Genomic DNA, 14,779 nt, shown 5'->3' on the forward strand with positions numbered 1-14,779 from the left:
ATGAATTTTGTGTTTCTGTCATCAAGAGAGACTCACCACCCCCCCACCAAAAAAAAAAAAAAAGAAAAGAAAAAAAGCCAGCTTAACTGAACAGTATGTAGTTACTTACCTGTGTTCTATTCTGGTACATGCTCTTTATTTTGTTTTAGACCAGTACCAAGCCATTTTCATGTTAGAGTCGAATTTGCAACTGGGCCAGCAGTTGGCGAGGGAGCCACATTTTGAGAAACATCGAGTCTGTACACAGGGAAGGAATGCCTCAGGAAATGGGAAATTAGGGGCTCCATCAGGCACCCTCATCAGGCCTTGAAGAATTCAGGGGTGTTTCTTTTGTTCGTTTCATTGTTATTATGAGGTAATCTGAACTTCATTACACTAGTGAGCATTAGTATTAGAATTCTGTGAGGGTTAGAAGGGATGACCAACTACAGCATTAAGATTTGAAACATGGGGCTGGCATTGTGGCTCAGTGGTAGTGCGCTTGCCTAGCAAGCACAAGGCCCTGGGTTCGATCCTCAGCACCACATTAAAAACAACAACACCACCAAAAAAACAAAGGTATTGTGTCCAACTACAACTAAAAAATAATTAAAAAAAAAAAAGATTTGAAACGTGGGGGCTGGGGTTGTGGCTCAGCAGTAGAGCACTCACCTAGCATGTGCAAGGCCCTGGGCTCAATCCTCAGCACCACATAAAAATAAATAAATAAAGGCATTAAAAAAATTGAAAAATGTACCATCTGTTAATGTTTTAGTATGATTGCACTGTAATTCAAAGTTACACTTACTATTTTCATATTTCCACTGTGATTTTTGCAGTAGGGTAATTTGTTAATAATATGTATATAAAATCAATTTTGATATGAAAAAAGTTTTGAAATTAAATTGGAAGAAATTATATTAAAAACAGTAGAGGCTGTGAAAATGTATACCAGACTAACAGTTATACATTTACCTTTTGTATTGGGTGCTTTATATGCCTTCATTATAGACACAATGAATCCATACTTCTACACTACTAAATAATATTAAAAGGGTCTAAGTGATTTTATCTGATACTAGATCAAGGGATTTAATTAGTTCCTAAGCTATTTATTAATTACTTATTGAATGCAGCTGTCACAGTATGTGTCAAAGTAAATTTATAGAGCTAAAGAGCATTTTTTTTTTTGCTCAGACTTATTTATAGTCTTATAAAAAAATTTAAACTAAACTCATAATTTTTTTTTTCTAAACTCATAATTTGAAGCTTAGTTTATGGTAAGTCTCAGGTGCCAGAAATATTTTGTAGGATATTATGTAGCTCTAAGGTAGGTGAGCATTTTCCCTTTCAACTCTGGGTACTGAAATTTATCTTTCAAAAAATGAGCTTGAAATCCTTTTATTTGTAGAACTCAGTGACTTTTCTACATATTTTAATATATGTGTTATTAAGTAAGTGTGATGTTTTGGTATTTAGTATTTTGTAACTGTTACCCAGTTTACACTGTAAGAACCAACCAATCACATGTCTCCACGTAGGCTAAACTTGGTTATTTTCTCCAAAGGGTACTGTGGAGCACTGCATAATAGGAGTAATAATCCTCTCTGAATTGACTCAGGAAATGAACCTGGTAAGCCTTTCCATCTAATGGGAACGTAAAGTTTGCTTAACTACTGCTATTTCTTTGTGGCCATATGTAGTCATTTTTTTTGTGACATAAAAACTCTGACTAAGCAAAGTCTTTTTGTGTATGTCTGTTTTATTGGTGGGATAATTAAGTAGTGGAATATCAGCAATAGTGGAATGTACTACGAAGAGCAGAGAGTTCGACATGGTCCTTGCTCCATGAACACTTGGAGAATTATTGTTTTATCTTTTGCATATATAGTAATATGTTAACTGTAAGAAATAAATTATATGCACAAAGAGAAACAAACTTTACTCATTTACAAATAAAAGACAAGTGATTTGGTGAATTGATTTTCAGCAGGATACCCAGTAGGACTCATCCTGAAACAGGCCACTTTCTAGCTGGAATTTTCACTCTATACAAGGAAGCTCTCCCTCTCCCCAATTTTTATGAGCTCAGCAGCTGAGTACATTGTCACTCCTGTTCAGTTTTGTGCATAGTGTGCTTCAAAACGGGACAAAAGCAGAAATTAGGTTCTGCATGGGATAATTTTATAATAAAGGGGGTTATGGAGTTTAAATTTAAAAACTGCCCTCCTCTGTGGTGTGTGTTATGTGTATGTGTGCAAGGAGAACTTGTATCCTCGGGGCCACTTGCCACCTCCCTTTGGAGTCAGTATAGCCATATATATATTTTTAAAATAAAATAATTATTTTTCTATTTATGTTCAATCAGATTTAGATTTTTTTTCTTTATTTAAAAGGAAGAATTTCTAAAATTTAAAGTGATCTCTGTTTACCATGGCTGTCATCTCCCTGATTTCTCCACCCCAGTTATGTGAAGATATCTTTGCTATTTGTCTGTATATATCTCTCTGCTCTTCTCCCTCCCCTCCCTCGCTCCCTCCAGCACTAGTAATAATAACACATTGGCAGAGATGGTCCATAGTTTTAGTATGGAAGTTTAACCTCATACGTAAAGAGTAAAGAGACAAATATAATAACCCCTCATACTCACCATCCAGCTTCTACACATTTTACTAATCATGAAACTTGCAGTTTCGTTGATTTCCTACATCACAGCAAAGATAGGAATATACGCTGCTCTGGCAATGAGGGTTGTGTTTAGTGTGTTACTGAACTAAGACTAGATAATGTGGAGTTGTAATAAAAGTATTATTCAGAGATCAACCAAGTATTTTTTTTTAAAATAAACTTACAGAAAAGTTCTGAGTTCACAGAAGTTTTTCTTGACCATTTGATGCTGAATTGCTGACATGATACCCCACCCCCAGGGAATACTTCAGTGTATTTCCTACACGATGATACCATCATTAAAATTTAAGCAGGTCAACACTGATATATTACTGTTATCTAATTCTCATAGCTTATTCAAGTTTCACCAGTTATCCCCAAAATGTACTTTATCATGCATTGTATTTCTTTCTCATGTTCTGCTAGTCATCTTCAATCTGGAAAAAACTCTCAGTCATTCCTTCACTTTTATGATCTTGACACTTGTGAAGTTTACAGGCTAGTTATTTTGTAAAATGTCTCATTTTGAGATGGTTTGTCATTAGATTCAAATCATGTGTTTTTGTTAGGAGTGTCACAGAACAGATCCTGTGGCCTTCTCATTTCTCCTGCCAGGAAGTGCATGCATGACTTGATTTGTCACATAACTGAGAAGGTTCACTCTAAGATCTCTGTCTCTGTCTCTCTCTCTCTCCCGTGCTAGGGATTGAACCCAGGGCCTTGCACATTAGGCAAGCATTCTACCACTGAGCTATATTCCAGTCTTGTTTTTGGTTTTATTTTGAGACAGGCTCTTGCTAAGTTGTCCGTGCCTAAGACTGGTGACCCTCCTAGCTCAGTCCTACAAGTAGCTGGGATTGTAGGCATAGTCCCTGGACCCAGCCAATATTGATCTCTTAATTAAGATGGTCTCTTATAGATTCATTCTTTTTTCTGTTGTAATCAAAAAATTTTTGGAGAGGCAATTTAAGACATTGAAAATATCATATTCCTCATCAGACTGAAAATTTACTGATTGGTTTACAAGTTTATTTAATAGGCTATAATTCATTACTAACATTATTTTGATGTTCAAGCTTTCCCAAAATTTGTCCGTAAGAGACATTTTATTCTGGCGTTTTTGTCCAGTGAGCATTTGTCACATTCTTTGAATGCTTTTCTTCCTTCTGGCACAGAATGTTCCAGGCTCATCTTCCACAGAACCAAGGTCCTTTGAAGAAGAGCTCCAAGGTCTGAAGTGTGATCTTTGGCTTCATATCATGGAAAAATATGGCTTCTGTGGAGATATTTGACTTGGCCTAATTTTATGGCATTTTGAGATTCAACTAGCATTTATTAAGCATTCCTAAACGAGGCAGTCTGGGGGTGATCTGCAGTACATGAGGAAAATCCAATGTTAGAGTTGTCAGATGTGTGCCTTGTAAGTTCATTCAGTGCCTGCAGGGTGGAGACAGAGGTGTGCAGTAGGAAGTGTCTGTGCATGCCACATCTCAAAGCATTCAGTGTTGAATAGCCCAAATAGTCATCACACAAGCCTTGAAGAAGATGCTGGATAAGTCATGGATTTATATTTTAGCTCTGTTGCTGACTCCTTTGTACAAACTTCTTAAGTTTGTATATCATTCTCTTGAATTGAAAATTGAGACTGGCATTCTTTATGAGGTGGATTTTGTGAACAACAGTGTGGCTCCCAGTGTACAGATGCCCTCAGCAAACCTTCATTTCCTCAGGGCTGGGGTGTGGCTCAGTGGTAGAGCGCTTGCCAAGCAAGCATGAGGCACTGGGTTCGATCCTCAGCACCACATAAACATAAAATAAAGATATTGTGAATGTGTCCACCTAAAACTAAAATATAAATATATATATAAATAAAACCCTTCATTTCCTTTCTCCATGCTGTGGGCATGGTGGTCATTCAGAGATTAGGCTAAGATAATATGCTATAAACTCTAATTTTCTCACATGCTAAGAAAAGAATAATATGTAGTTTTGAAGATAAAGTGAAATAATATGTGAAGAATAACTTTATAAATTGAAACCGTAATGCCACATACTCTTATTTGTATTAAAGAAAAGCATTGTAGGAGATATTTTGAAGTTTTAATTAAGGGAGGAACACTGAAAATGTAGTTCAAATCTTAGATATTGGATATAGATTCCGGTAACTACTTTCTGTAATCACTTCAGACTTCTGTATGCTTCATGTTTTATAAGTACAAGTGTAGTCTAAATCATATGTTGGAGATTAGGAAGTGTCAGATAATCAATTTTTAGCTTACTGCTTTTTGCAAATCTGTAAACATTAGCAAGGAAAATGGTTTACTTTCTTCATCCAAATAGCAAAAGGAATAAATAATAATGCTGTAGCAGCTCTAGACCTTGATGCTGATAATCATTTGGGCATCAGACCTCAATTTTGTTTGCTTTTTCCTACGGGTAAATGGAAAAATTGCTAGTATTAATAGTGTAGTTTGGACATACTATATTTTAGATTAGAGACTCAAGAGCTAATTCTAGTTATTTATTCCTAAAAATTGTATGCCATTAGCTAACAAAATATTTGGAGGAATTGTATTGCTTACCTTATAAATCAGATTTCTTGTTTATAGTATCCTCTTTTGGTGGTTTTCAGAATACAAATGACATGTTATTCATAACACCAGTGACATGAACCAATGACATGTGGTATATATGAAGATACCAGTTTCATACAGAAGAATTTTTCTGTTCTCATCTAGTGGCTGATCTACAGAGTGCTAGGGTTTGAAGATGAGCTCAGAGACTTGTCACCTTGCAGGTGGCATATAAGGGACAGGGAAGTTGTTTGCATGATGTGAAATGTAGTGCCTGGTTCAGGAGCTGATGGTCTTGGGTCTAGTATTTTACAGTCAGTGTTTGTGTTGCCTCTGAAAGTGTGATCAGCTCTGCCTTTTAATTTCTAGATCATGTGGTTTGTCAGAAGAGCACTGAATGAAAAGAGTCCAGAAACCAACTTCTTGAGTAAAATCGCTTATCCTGGTAGATTTTGAAAAGATATTTTAATTCTGAACTTTATGATTCTTTAGTCCCTATTTCTATCTGAGTACATTTTTGCTGTTTTTTTTTGTATTTGAGAGGGGTAGGTCTGGTTAAACTAATTTTTCTTTTCTTTTTTTTTTTAAGGTTGATTATTCTAGACCTTCAGCAAAACACAGGAAAATAGCTACTTCATTTCGTGACACTTCTCTCAAAGACATATTAGTGCTAGCGTGTTCTCTTCTAAAAGAGGTAAGTTATTTAGTTATTCAATTTTCTAGTTATTTAGGAAATTTTAACAGTTTCAAAAGGATTTCAAGTGGATTCCCTCTGCCCCCAGTTCTGCCTTTAAAAGAATTATTGTGCACAGTCTTAATGTAAGTATGATATATTTGTACAAATCTCTAAGGGGTTCCAAAAAATTGGCTTTTACTCCCTAGGTATATAAATAAAATCTAAAGGAAATTTAGTAACTTTAGGTAGTAGTTTGTCTTTCTCTTGTAGGTTCTTAACTGAAGAAGCTAAATTGAGTCTTCATTTCTTTATCTGCCTGCCCATGTTTTGATGGGATGTAGGTGAAAAATGAAATAATTAAGTTTGATTCATTAAACACCAAAAATTTTCTTAGATTAGCTAAGATAGCTAGCTGAGTTTAACAATTTCTTAGGTAAATAGGAATTCCCATTTTTTACTTAGTGCCCTGTTGAACATTAGTGATATTGTGATTCATAACTGCATTGTGTTCTCTTTATCAACATAGGGAATCCATTGTGTCACTCAAGCTTGTTAGTTCTCATAGTACAGCACTTCCTATAAGAACTAGTTTCTCCTTATGTCAGTTCTATGGTTCCAGCTGAGTACCTGTTACCCTACTTGGAATCAGAAATGTTTCAGATTTGGATTTTTGCATAGACTTTATTAAGTATCACCAATCCAAAAATCCAAAACCTGATATTCACAAAAATCCAAATCATTTTGATTGTCATGTAGATGCTCCAAAAGTTTTATATTACAGGGCATTTTGTATTTCAAGTTTTTGGATTAGGGAATGTTTCCCTTGACAGTAACATGATAAGTACCCTACTAGGTCAGACTAAAAGACCTTATTGTCTTAAACATTTTCTTTTAGTATGGAAAAATAATATGCAAAAGTAGGTAGATACAACATGTAACATATACAAAAGTAGACATAATTGCCACTCAAGAACCCTTCAGTTAAACAGTAATAGCTTGCAGCTAATCTTGTTTCATCTCTCCTATCTCTACCTGCTCACTTTACTTCTTTTTTGTTATTCTTGGAGAATCCCAAACTTCACATCATTTCTTCTGCAGATATTTCATGGGGCAACTCTAGAATGGTATATTCTGTTGATATGTCAGAATGGGCATTGTTTTGGTGTCAGGATTGCTCTCCAGAGCTTGTGAGTGTCCTCCCATAATCACAGTTCTGACAGCTTTTGTTAACCCAATGTGTCTCTGTTATAATTGAAGTTAGTCCTAGTGTTTCTTGAAGAACATTTAATCTTTGGCTTGTGCAAAGCCACCTTTAAGGTAATAATTATGTATACATTTATGCAGTTGTACTGTGGAGAGTATTTTTCTTAGTGCTGCCTTATAACTTTAGATGATGACCTGCAGTACGGCATCAGGTATAAATGTTTTTATTCTTATCTCACAAAATTACATTTGAATGTAGTCTATCATAGAAATTTGAAGATAGTGATTTTACTTTTCTCCCCTAATATTTGGAGTAATATAATTTTGTTAATTTTTTTAACTAATTTCCATTTGGCATTGAAGAATTATTTAAATTCATAAAGTTAAAATTTGTTGATGTGTTCATAATGGATTTTTTTGGTTCTGGAGATTGAACCCAGGAGCACTGAACTACTGAGCCACATCCTCAACCCTATTTTGTATTTTATTTAGAAACAGAGTCTCAATGAGTTGCTTAGTGCCTTGCTAGGTTGCTAAGCCTGGCTTTGATCCTCCTGCCTCAGCCTCCCAAAGCCACTGGGATTACAGGTGTGCACCACTGCACTCAGCTCATAGTGTTTTGTTTTTAACCTTTTTTCAGGTATTGGCCAAACCTTTAAATCTTCAAGATCAATTTCAACAGAATCTGGTGATGCAGGTCTTGAAACTGGTCCTCAACTGCCTCAACTTTGACTTCATTGGCAGTTCAGCAGATGAGTCTGCAGATGATCTTTGCACAGTACAGATTCCAACAACCTGGAGAACAAGTAAGAATAAAGAGCATGAGGGGTGGTCAACCTAATGATGCAGAAGGAAGCAATATATTTGCCCAGGGTGTGTTGTCTTTGTTTTATGCTAGGCAATCAGAAAAGTGTTTTGCAACCCAAAAGAATTTGCTACCTGAAGTGTTTACTGATACCCAATTTCAAAATGTTTCCCCTGATGTATTATAGTAACTACCATATTTTGATTTTGGAAAAAAAAAAAGAAGACAGCTCTAGAGATAGATGGAAAACAGTTTGGGGAAGAAAAAAAAATCAAGAGCTCTGTTTGGAAACTTTCATATGAACAGAATGGGAAAGGATCTAATAGTAGACAAGAGATGTCAACATATTTTCCAGAGCAATAAAGAGAATGAATTAGAGTAAGTGACTTAGCAGAGTTGCAACTTACTCTGTTCTAGGAATGTGCTTAGTGGTGAAGTGCCCCTAGGTTAATCCTCCAGTACAAAAAAATAAGATGATTTCATTCCAGAAAAAAAGGTGATATTTAGGGTACCCCTGAAGTCAGGGAGGGAAGGAGGCTTCAAGGGCTTGGTTAAAAGACTGTATTCTGAATAGTCTCGTCTCTGCCACTTGTGCAGCTAGGTGACTGCCTTTCCCTCCCTCCCTCATCTGCACTGTTCCCTTGCTTCACAATACCAAGCTTTTTTTCTGAGAAAATTGAACTAGAGCATATATCAGAATATATCAGAATCAGGAATACCTGATATAGTTGAGGAACACTGTTAGTTTTTTTGTCACTGTGACCAAAATACCTGATATAAACAATTTAGGGGGTGTTTCAGTTCATGGTCATCTGGCCCCAAGGCAGAAACATCCTGGCAGAAGGGCATGGTAAAGGAAAGCTGCTCACTCTTAGTAGCTGTGAAGGTCGGGGGAGGGGGAGATAGACACATACACGCACACAGAAGAAGGAAGGGGACTGGGATAAAATAAACCCTTCTGGGGCACACCCAATGAAACCCTTCTAGAGCCCCCGCCCCCCGCCAGACCTTCTTTCTGTAACTTGGTCCCTGCCTTCTAATAATCCTTTCAAATCATTAATCCATCAGGTGGATTAATGAGGTTAGAACCTTCCTGATCCAATCATTTCCTGAAAGTCTCACCTCTGAACATGGCTGCATTAGGGACCATGCCTTTGAGTACATGAGCCTTTTGGGGAACATTGCAGATCAAGCCATAAAAGCAGCATGGGTTTTTGAGAATTTCTAGTATGAAGTCAGAGATTAAATCAATAAAAAGGGTTTTAATGTTCTGAATCCTGACTGGTAATTGGATTCATGAACCAACACATAGAATAAAGAAGTGCACAGACTAAAAACATCCAGGTGTACACAAACAAGTACATGTAAAACTGGGAAATTTAATAAGATTGGTGAATTGTATCCAGGTTAATTCCCTTGTGCTATTGTGAAATATTGAGTAAAATATGAGGTCAGTCTGTACCGGGTTTTGCCACTATATATGGATCTAGAATTATCTCAAAAAGTTCAGTTAAAAAAAATAGAAATAGACAAGGTGAAGAGTAGACAAGATGAAGAGTAGAAGTTAGCTTCTAACAGGTATAATTACTATTCCTAAAGAGATGACAAAAGATAATACATTCTTGGAACAAGAGTAAGATATTATCAAAAAGTAGAAATTCAGAGAATGTTCTGAATAGTTAATGAAATTTAGAAGGTAGAACAAAGGAAGCAAGATGCTTGAAAGGAGAAAAATATATAAAAAAAAACCTAGAAGATAAAATTAGGCCTGGCATCTGAAGGTTTGGAGGGCCAAAATACAGCACAGAGAAAACAGGAGGAAATTTGCAAAAATGTTCTCAGCACTGCAGGTCATAAGAGTTTTTGGATTAAACTGTCTCACCAAGTACCCAGCATCATGAGTGAAAATGGGTATGTGCAAAGCTTCATAATCATGACATTTTAGAATACAAAGGATAAAGAAAAATTCCTAAAATGTACAAGAAAGAAAAAAGTCAGTCACCTACAAAGGATTGGGATCCAGAAGGATAGTCAGTTTCTCCATAGCAGCATTGTAGACTGGAAGACTCAGACTTCTGCAGGAAAATTATTTTCCAACTAAATGGAAATTACCAAGTATAACCAAGATTAAAGACCTCTTCAGACATGCAAGTCCTCCCCAAATTCATCCCCTTTGTACTTACTCTCAGGAAGCTACTTGATTTGTAAGCCAAGAAGGTGGAAGAAGGGGATGCAGGAACAGAGACTTCAACTCCTGATGGAATGAATAGATGTAGGGAGGAGACCGTTGTGTGAAAAAGTTAGGAAATAGCCAGTTCTGTGGGAGCATCTGAGAGGTAGGGCTGGGAGAGTGGAAATGAGAATGTTTGGTGCTCTTGACCATGTGGAAAACATCATGGAGAACATCTTGCTAATGAGAGCATTTGGAGTTTGTGACACATACAGCTACACACAGGAAAAATGCTGTGATTAAGTACAGAGTGAATTATAATTGTGATATAGTAAACTTCTAGGACTGGCTGTTAATGTTTTTTATATTTTTTGTGTAGTCATAATAAATGTAAATACTTCAAAGTTGATTTAGTCACAAATCATGTTGGTAATGGAACGGGAGGGTGGATTGTGGAGATTGGGGAGGTGGAGTTGCAGGGTGGGGTTGAGCAGCTACAGCCTCTTAGGCTCAGGGTAATACTTAAGCGTATATCTGAAGTGAAACAGCCAAAAGAAGTAATAGTGTACAACATTACTTAGAAGTATAGGTAAATATGTTGAAAGGTGGTTGGAAGGGGCTAGATATAGTTGTTTTCATATTATAGACTTTTTTGTACTGCTTGCTTGTTGATAATTTTTGAAATTTTAAACAGTGTTCATATTATTTTAATATAAGTGAAAGTAGTTAGGAAGATTGCCCTACTTAGAACTGTAGATGCTATATCATCTTGGCTAGTTAGTTTTTAATCTCTATTATCTCAGTTTTCTGAGGAAAGTAGCTAGGAATTTAAAATAGCTCAACTGCAAAGAGTGGCCAAGATCTCATTGTCCTCAGTTTGTGTGATTTTGTTTTATTTGTTAAGATCACTGGATTGAAAGAAATGATATCAGAAATCAATTTTTTTTTCTCAGTTTTCCTGGAACCAGAAACATTGGATCTTTTCTTCAATTTGTATCATTCACTTCCACCACTGCTGTCTCAGTTAGTAAGTAAAACTCATTCATTACTTGATTGAAAAGTAGCTGTGATCTTTAATGAACATAAGGGATGGAGTTTATTTATCCACAAAACTCTGCTAATATGTTTGTTTGGGTCGACTTGTCACAGTAGTTCTTGTGTCATCCTAGGTGCATCTCACTCGAGCTCTTTGTTGGGTTTTGTTTATTTTGTCAGTAGTCCATTCTATTTAATGGTTGAGCCAGAACCAGGAACTGTTGATTTTGCTCCTGCCAGAGCCAGAACAACACACCAACTTGTAAATATACCTTTCGTACTAGTCAGTTCCCATAGATTTGAAGTCCAGCTATCAGCTCCCTCACCAGGACCTTCCCCACTTTCTAACACCCCTCAGCCCTCCAGGGCCTGGGCTTGGCAGACAGCCTCCACCAGGTATCATTGAATGAAACACAAAGAGGGAACTATTTACTTGATTTTTGCTCAGGACTACTGTTGTTTGTTAAGTTTTTTTAATCAAGTTCTGTTATATGTTCAAAAAATCTTGAAACTCTGTTGTTGTATAGAACTTTGAGACTGTGGGTTCCATCTTTGCAGCATCTGTAATAGATATGGTAATGTTAAAAAATAATTATAGGTTTAATATCCAAGCTTCTAGAAATAATGTTGCCATTTTCTGAAAAAAAGATGTTCCTGATTTAAAGCATATACCAGTGGTATGCTTGTTTAGATGTTATCATTTAGAAAGGAGGAGTGGATTCACAAAACCACACTTCAAAAAAACATGTCTGTCCTAGAATCTAGAGTTCAAGGTAGTGAAGTAGCTACAGATCATCACAGTGGTTCTGCAGGGTTCCTAATGCTGTCCTCACCAGGTGTACCAGAAAAACAAAGCACATCCAGAATGGCTAAGGGAAGTCACCCCAGGGTAACAAAGTAAGTCCACATTGTTACTAAGATCAGAACCCAGTTCCTGCTGGGCTTGGTTGGGCATATCTGTAATCCCAGTGGTTTGAGAGGCTGGGACAGGAGGATTACAAGTTCAAGGCCAGTCTCAGCAATTTAGCAAGGCCCTAAGCAACTTAGATCCTGTTTCAAATGAAAACACAAACAAAAAGGCTAGGAATGTGTTTAGTGGTGAAGTGCCCCTAGGTTAATCCTCCAGTACAAAACAACAACAACAAAACAGTTCTACATGTCCTGAACCCTGGGTGTTTTGCTTTTAATATATTAGTGTTTCCTAAGTCTGTACATCAGAGTACTGAAGGGGAGGAGGTTTTTAAGTTTGTTTGGCTTTTGTATTTTTTTAAACTTGGGTGTTTTTTTTTTTTTCTGTTGTTTTTTTTTTTTTAACTGATAGAGGCAATAGCAAATAAGCATGTCTTTTAAAAAGGCAATCTTTTGGATTTTTTACCTATTCTTACCCTTGCCAAGAGAGCCACACATTTTATGTGAAGATTTCAAATTAAAATATTTATTGACAACTGATTTTAGTTAAGCTCTAGATTTTGATTCCCAGCCCATTTTAATGCACCTGTTTCAGTTTCATTTCAACATTCACAGAATCGAAAACTTGGGACTTAATGGGTTAAAAAAAAAAGTGGCAATTCAGGGGAACCACAGGCCAGTTTGGCTTGAAAGTTGCCAATTTGGGGCCTTACTTAGTAAATTTAAAAAAAAAAAAATTTAGTAAATATCATTAGAAAGTAAGTAACTCTTCTAGCATTTTCCAAACATACTAATGGATGATGTAAAATATTCCATGACTAAATAAATTTAGGATATTCTGGATTGAGTAAACTTTTGGGATTTCCCTCACCTTTGTAGGAATCACAATGAATAATTTCACAGTATTTAACATATTGTACCATAAGATCATATTTTCTCTTTGGTAGAACATCTGGTTCATTGGCTCACAGCGGAGGGGGCATCATAAGCAATTGGGAGTTTTCTTAATGTAGGCATGTTTAAGCCCTGCTCTGGCAAATTTGGTATAGAAAAGCATATTAGATGAGAATACATACAAATAAAAATTTTTTGATGGGATAGAAAGATTGTGAGTGGTGGTATGATGGTGCTCAGCTATTATTTTATATTATGCTCTTTTAGCATTAAAATTAATTACATTTTAAATTAAGTCTTGCTTATATGTGGTCATAGCTCCTTTTAAAATTGAAATGAATTTTTTGTTTCTGTTTTTAGGCACTTGCGTGTTTAGTTCAGTTTGCTTCTACAAGAAGGTCCTTATTTAGCAGTCCTGAACGTGCCAAGTACCTTGGTAATTTAATTAAGGGAGTGAAAAGGATACTTGAAAACCCTCAGGTATTTATGAAGTAATTTAATTAATACTTAGCATATAGAAATAATATTTCTGCTCAAAGGCAGATAATAAACTCATCATGAATTTATTATGATTCTGGAAGAAAATATTTAGTATTACATTCATCTTACTTAGGTCTCATTTGTAGTAGAAATGGGCAGTTTTTAAAAAATGGATGTTTCCATGGAAGACTTCTGTGTTCCTCTCCATTTTTTCCTTTTAGGTGAATATGAAAAAAGGTCATATATCTTATTATGTTTCTGTCTTTTACTATTGTGCTACATTTCCTTGCCCACGTTGGTTAAACTATTGAAGTGATTAATTCAGGGTTATGTCCATCTGAACTAGAGGACTTAATATAAATTTAAGTATTAATATTGGGATAAAGGCTTTAAATTATGAAATAATGTCTTTTTGCCCTCTTGTGGACAAATATGAGTTATCTATTCCACATTAACTTCAGAGATCTAGTGGCAATACCTATTTCAGAGAATTGCAAAGCCATAATTAGTGATTTTGGATACCTAGATAAATATTTTGTTTCATTATTTTTTTTTTCTGGTTTAAAATATCTGTAATTAAACTACAGATTTTTAAAAGGTTAAATGGTAATTTAAAGAGGTTTACCTAAACCTCTTGGTTATTAATCACTTTTGGTGGGGACACAGATAATACTTTTCTACAGAAATAAAATGTGATTATCTCACAAAACTGATTATTTTGCAAGTTGTTCTCAGGAATGTTTGAGTTAAACATGTATTTTATCTTTTCAATGTTAGCGTAGCTGTGAATTTTATCTGTTTAGCTGGTAAATAGAATTTTTACCAACATATTTAAAAGTTTTTAGTTGTTTAATTCTCTTGTCATCAACCAAAATTGTGGAAATTACTATACCCATGTTAGATAATTCTATTGATTTTTTTTAGCATCCCCATGTCAGTGTTTCACTGTAAAAACTGATCTTAAGTATTATATTGTTTTAGAATTATAAACATGTATTAAAAAAACTATGATTGTAAAATGTCTCTTTGGAATTCATACTTAATAATTAGACACTTTTAAAATTCATTCTTCCTTTCTTGTTTTTTTTTTTTTTTTTTACTCGGGATTGAACTTAGAGGCACTTAACCACTGAGCCACATCCCCAATCTTTTTTTAAAATATATTTTTAATTTAGAGATAGGGTCTCGCTGAAATTTTTAAGGCCTCACTAAGATGCTGAGGGTGGCTTTGAACTCATGATACCCTGCCTCAGTCTCTGGAGCCCCTGGGTTTATAGGTGTGTGTCACTGTGCCCAGCAAAACTCCCCCCACCACCCCACTTGCAGTGCTGGGAATTGAACTCAGAGCTTCACACGTGCTGTGGAAGGCACTCTACCACTAGGCTGCT

The 14,779-nt window shown here is 35.7% G+C and overlaps 1 protein-coding gene across 4 annotated transcripts in view; it reads left to right on the forward strand.

The window, feature by feature from the left end:
* Positions 1 to 14,779, forward strand: part of Ranbp17 (RAN binding protein 17) — a 290,787-nt gene that overhangs the window by 19,098 nt on the left and 256,910 nt on the right. For 2 of the 4 annotated variants that reach the window (XR_006846527.2, XM_046421366.2), the window contains exons 5-9: positions 1,547 to 1,612; positions 5,809 to 5,913; positions 7,739 to 7,904; positions 11,027 to 11,100; positions 13,272 to 13,391. Coding sequence is in view for 3 of the 4 variants with exons in the window: in XM_046421366.2 (XP_046277322.1) it covers positions 1,547 to 1,612; positions 5,809 to 5,913; positions 7,739 to 7,904; positions 11,027 to 11,100; positions 13,272 to 13,391 (531 nt within the window). In the remaining variant the exon portion in view is untranslated. The other 2 variants (XM_046421367.2, XM_058571830.1) reach the window with 2 other exon arrangements.

Source organism: Marmota monax, unplaced genomic scaffold (assembly GCF_021218885.2).
Source record: "Marmota monax isolate L192 unplaced genomic scaffold, Marmota_monax_Labrador192_F-V1.1 WCK01_AAM20220418_F8-fsc00084, whole genome shotgun sequence".
NCBI lineage: Eukaryota > Metazoa > Chordata > Mammalia > Rodentia > Sciuridae > Marmota > Marmota monax.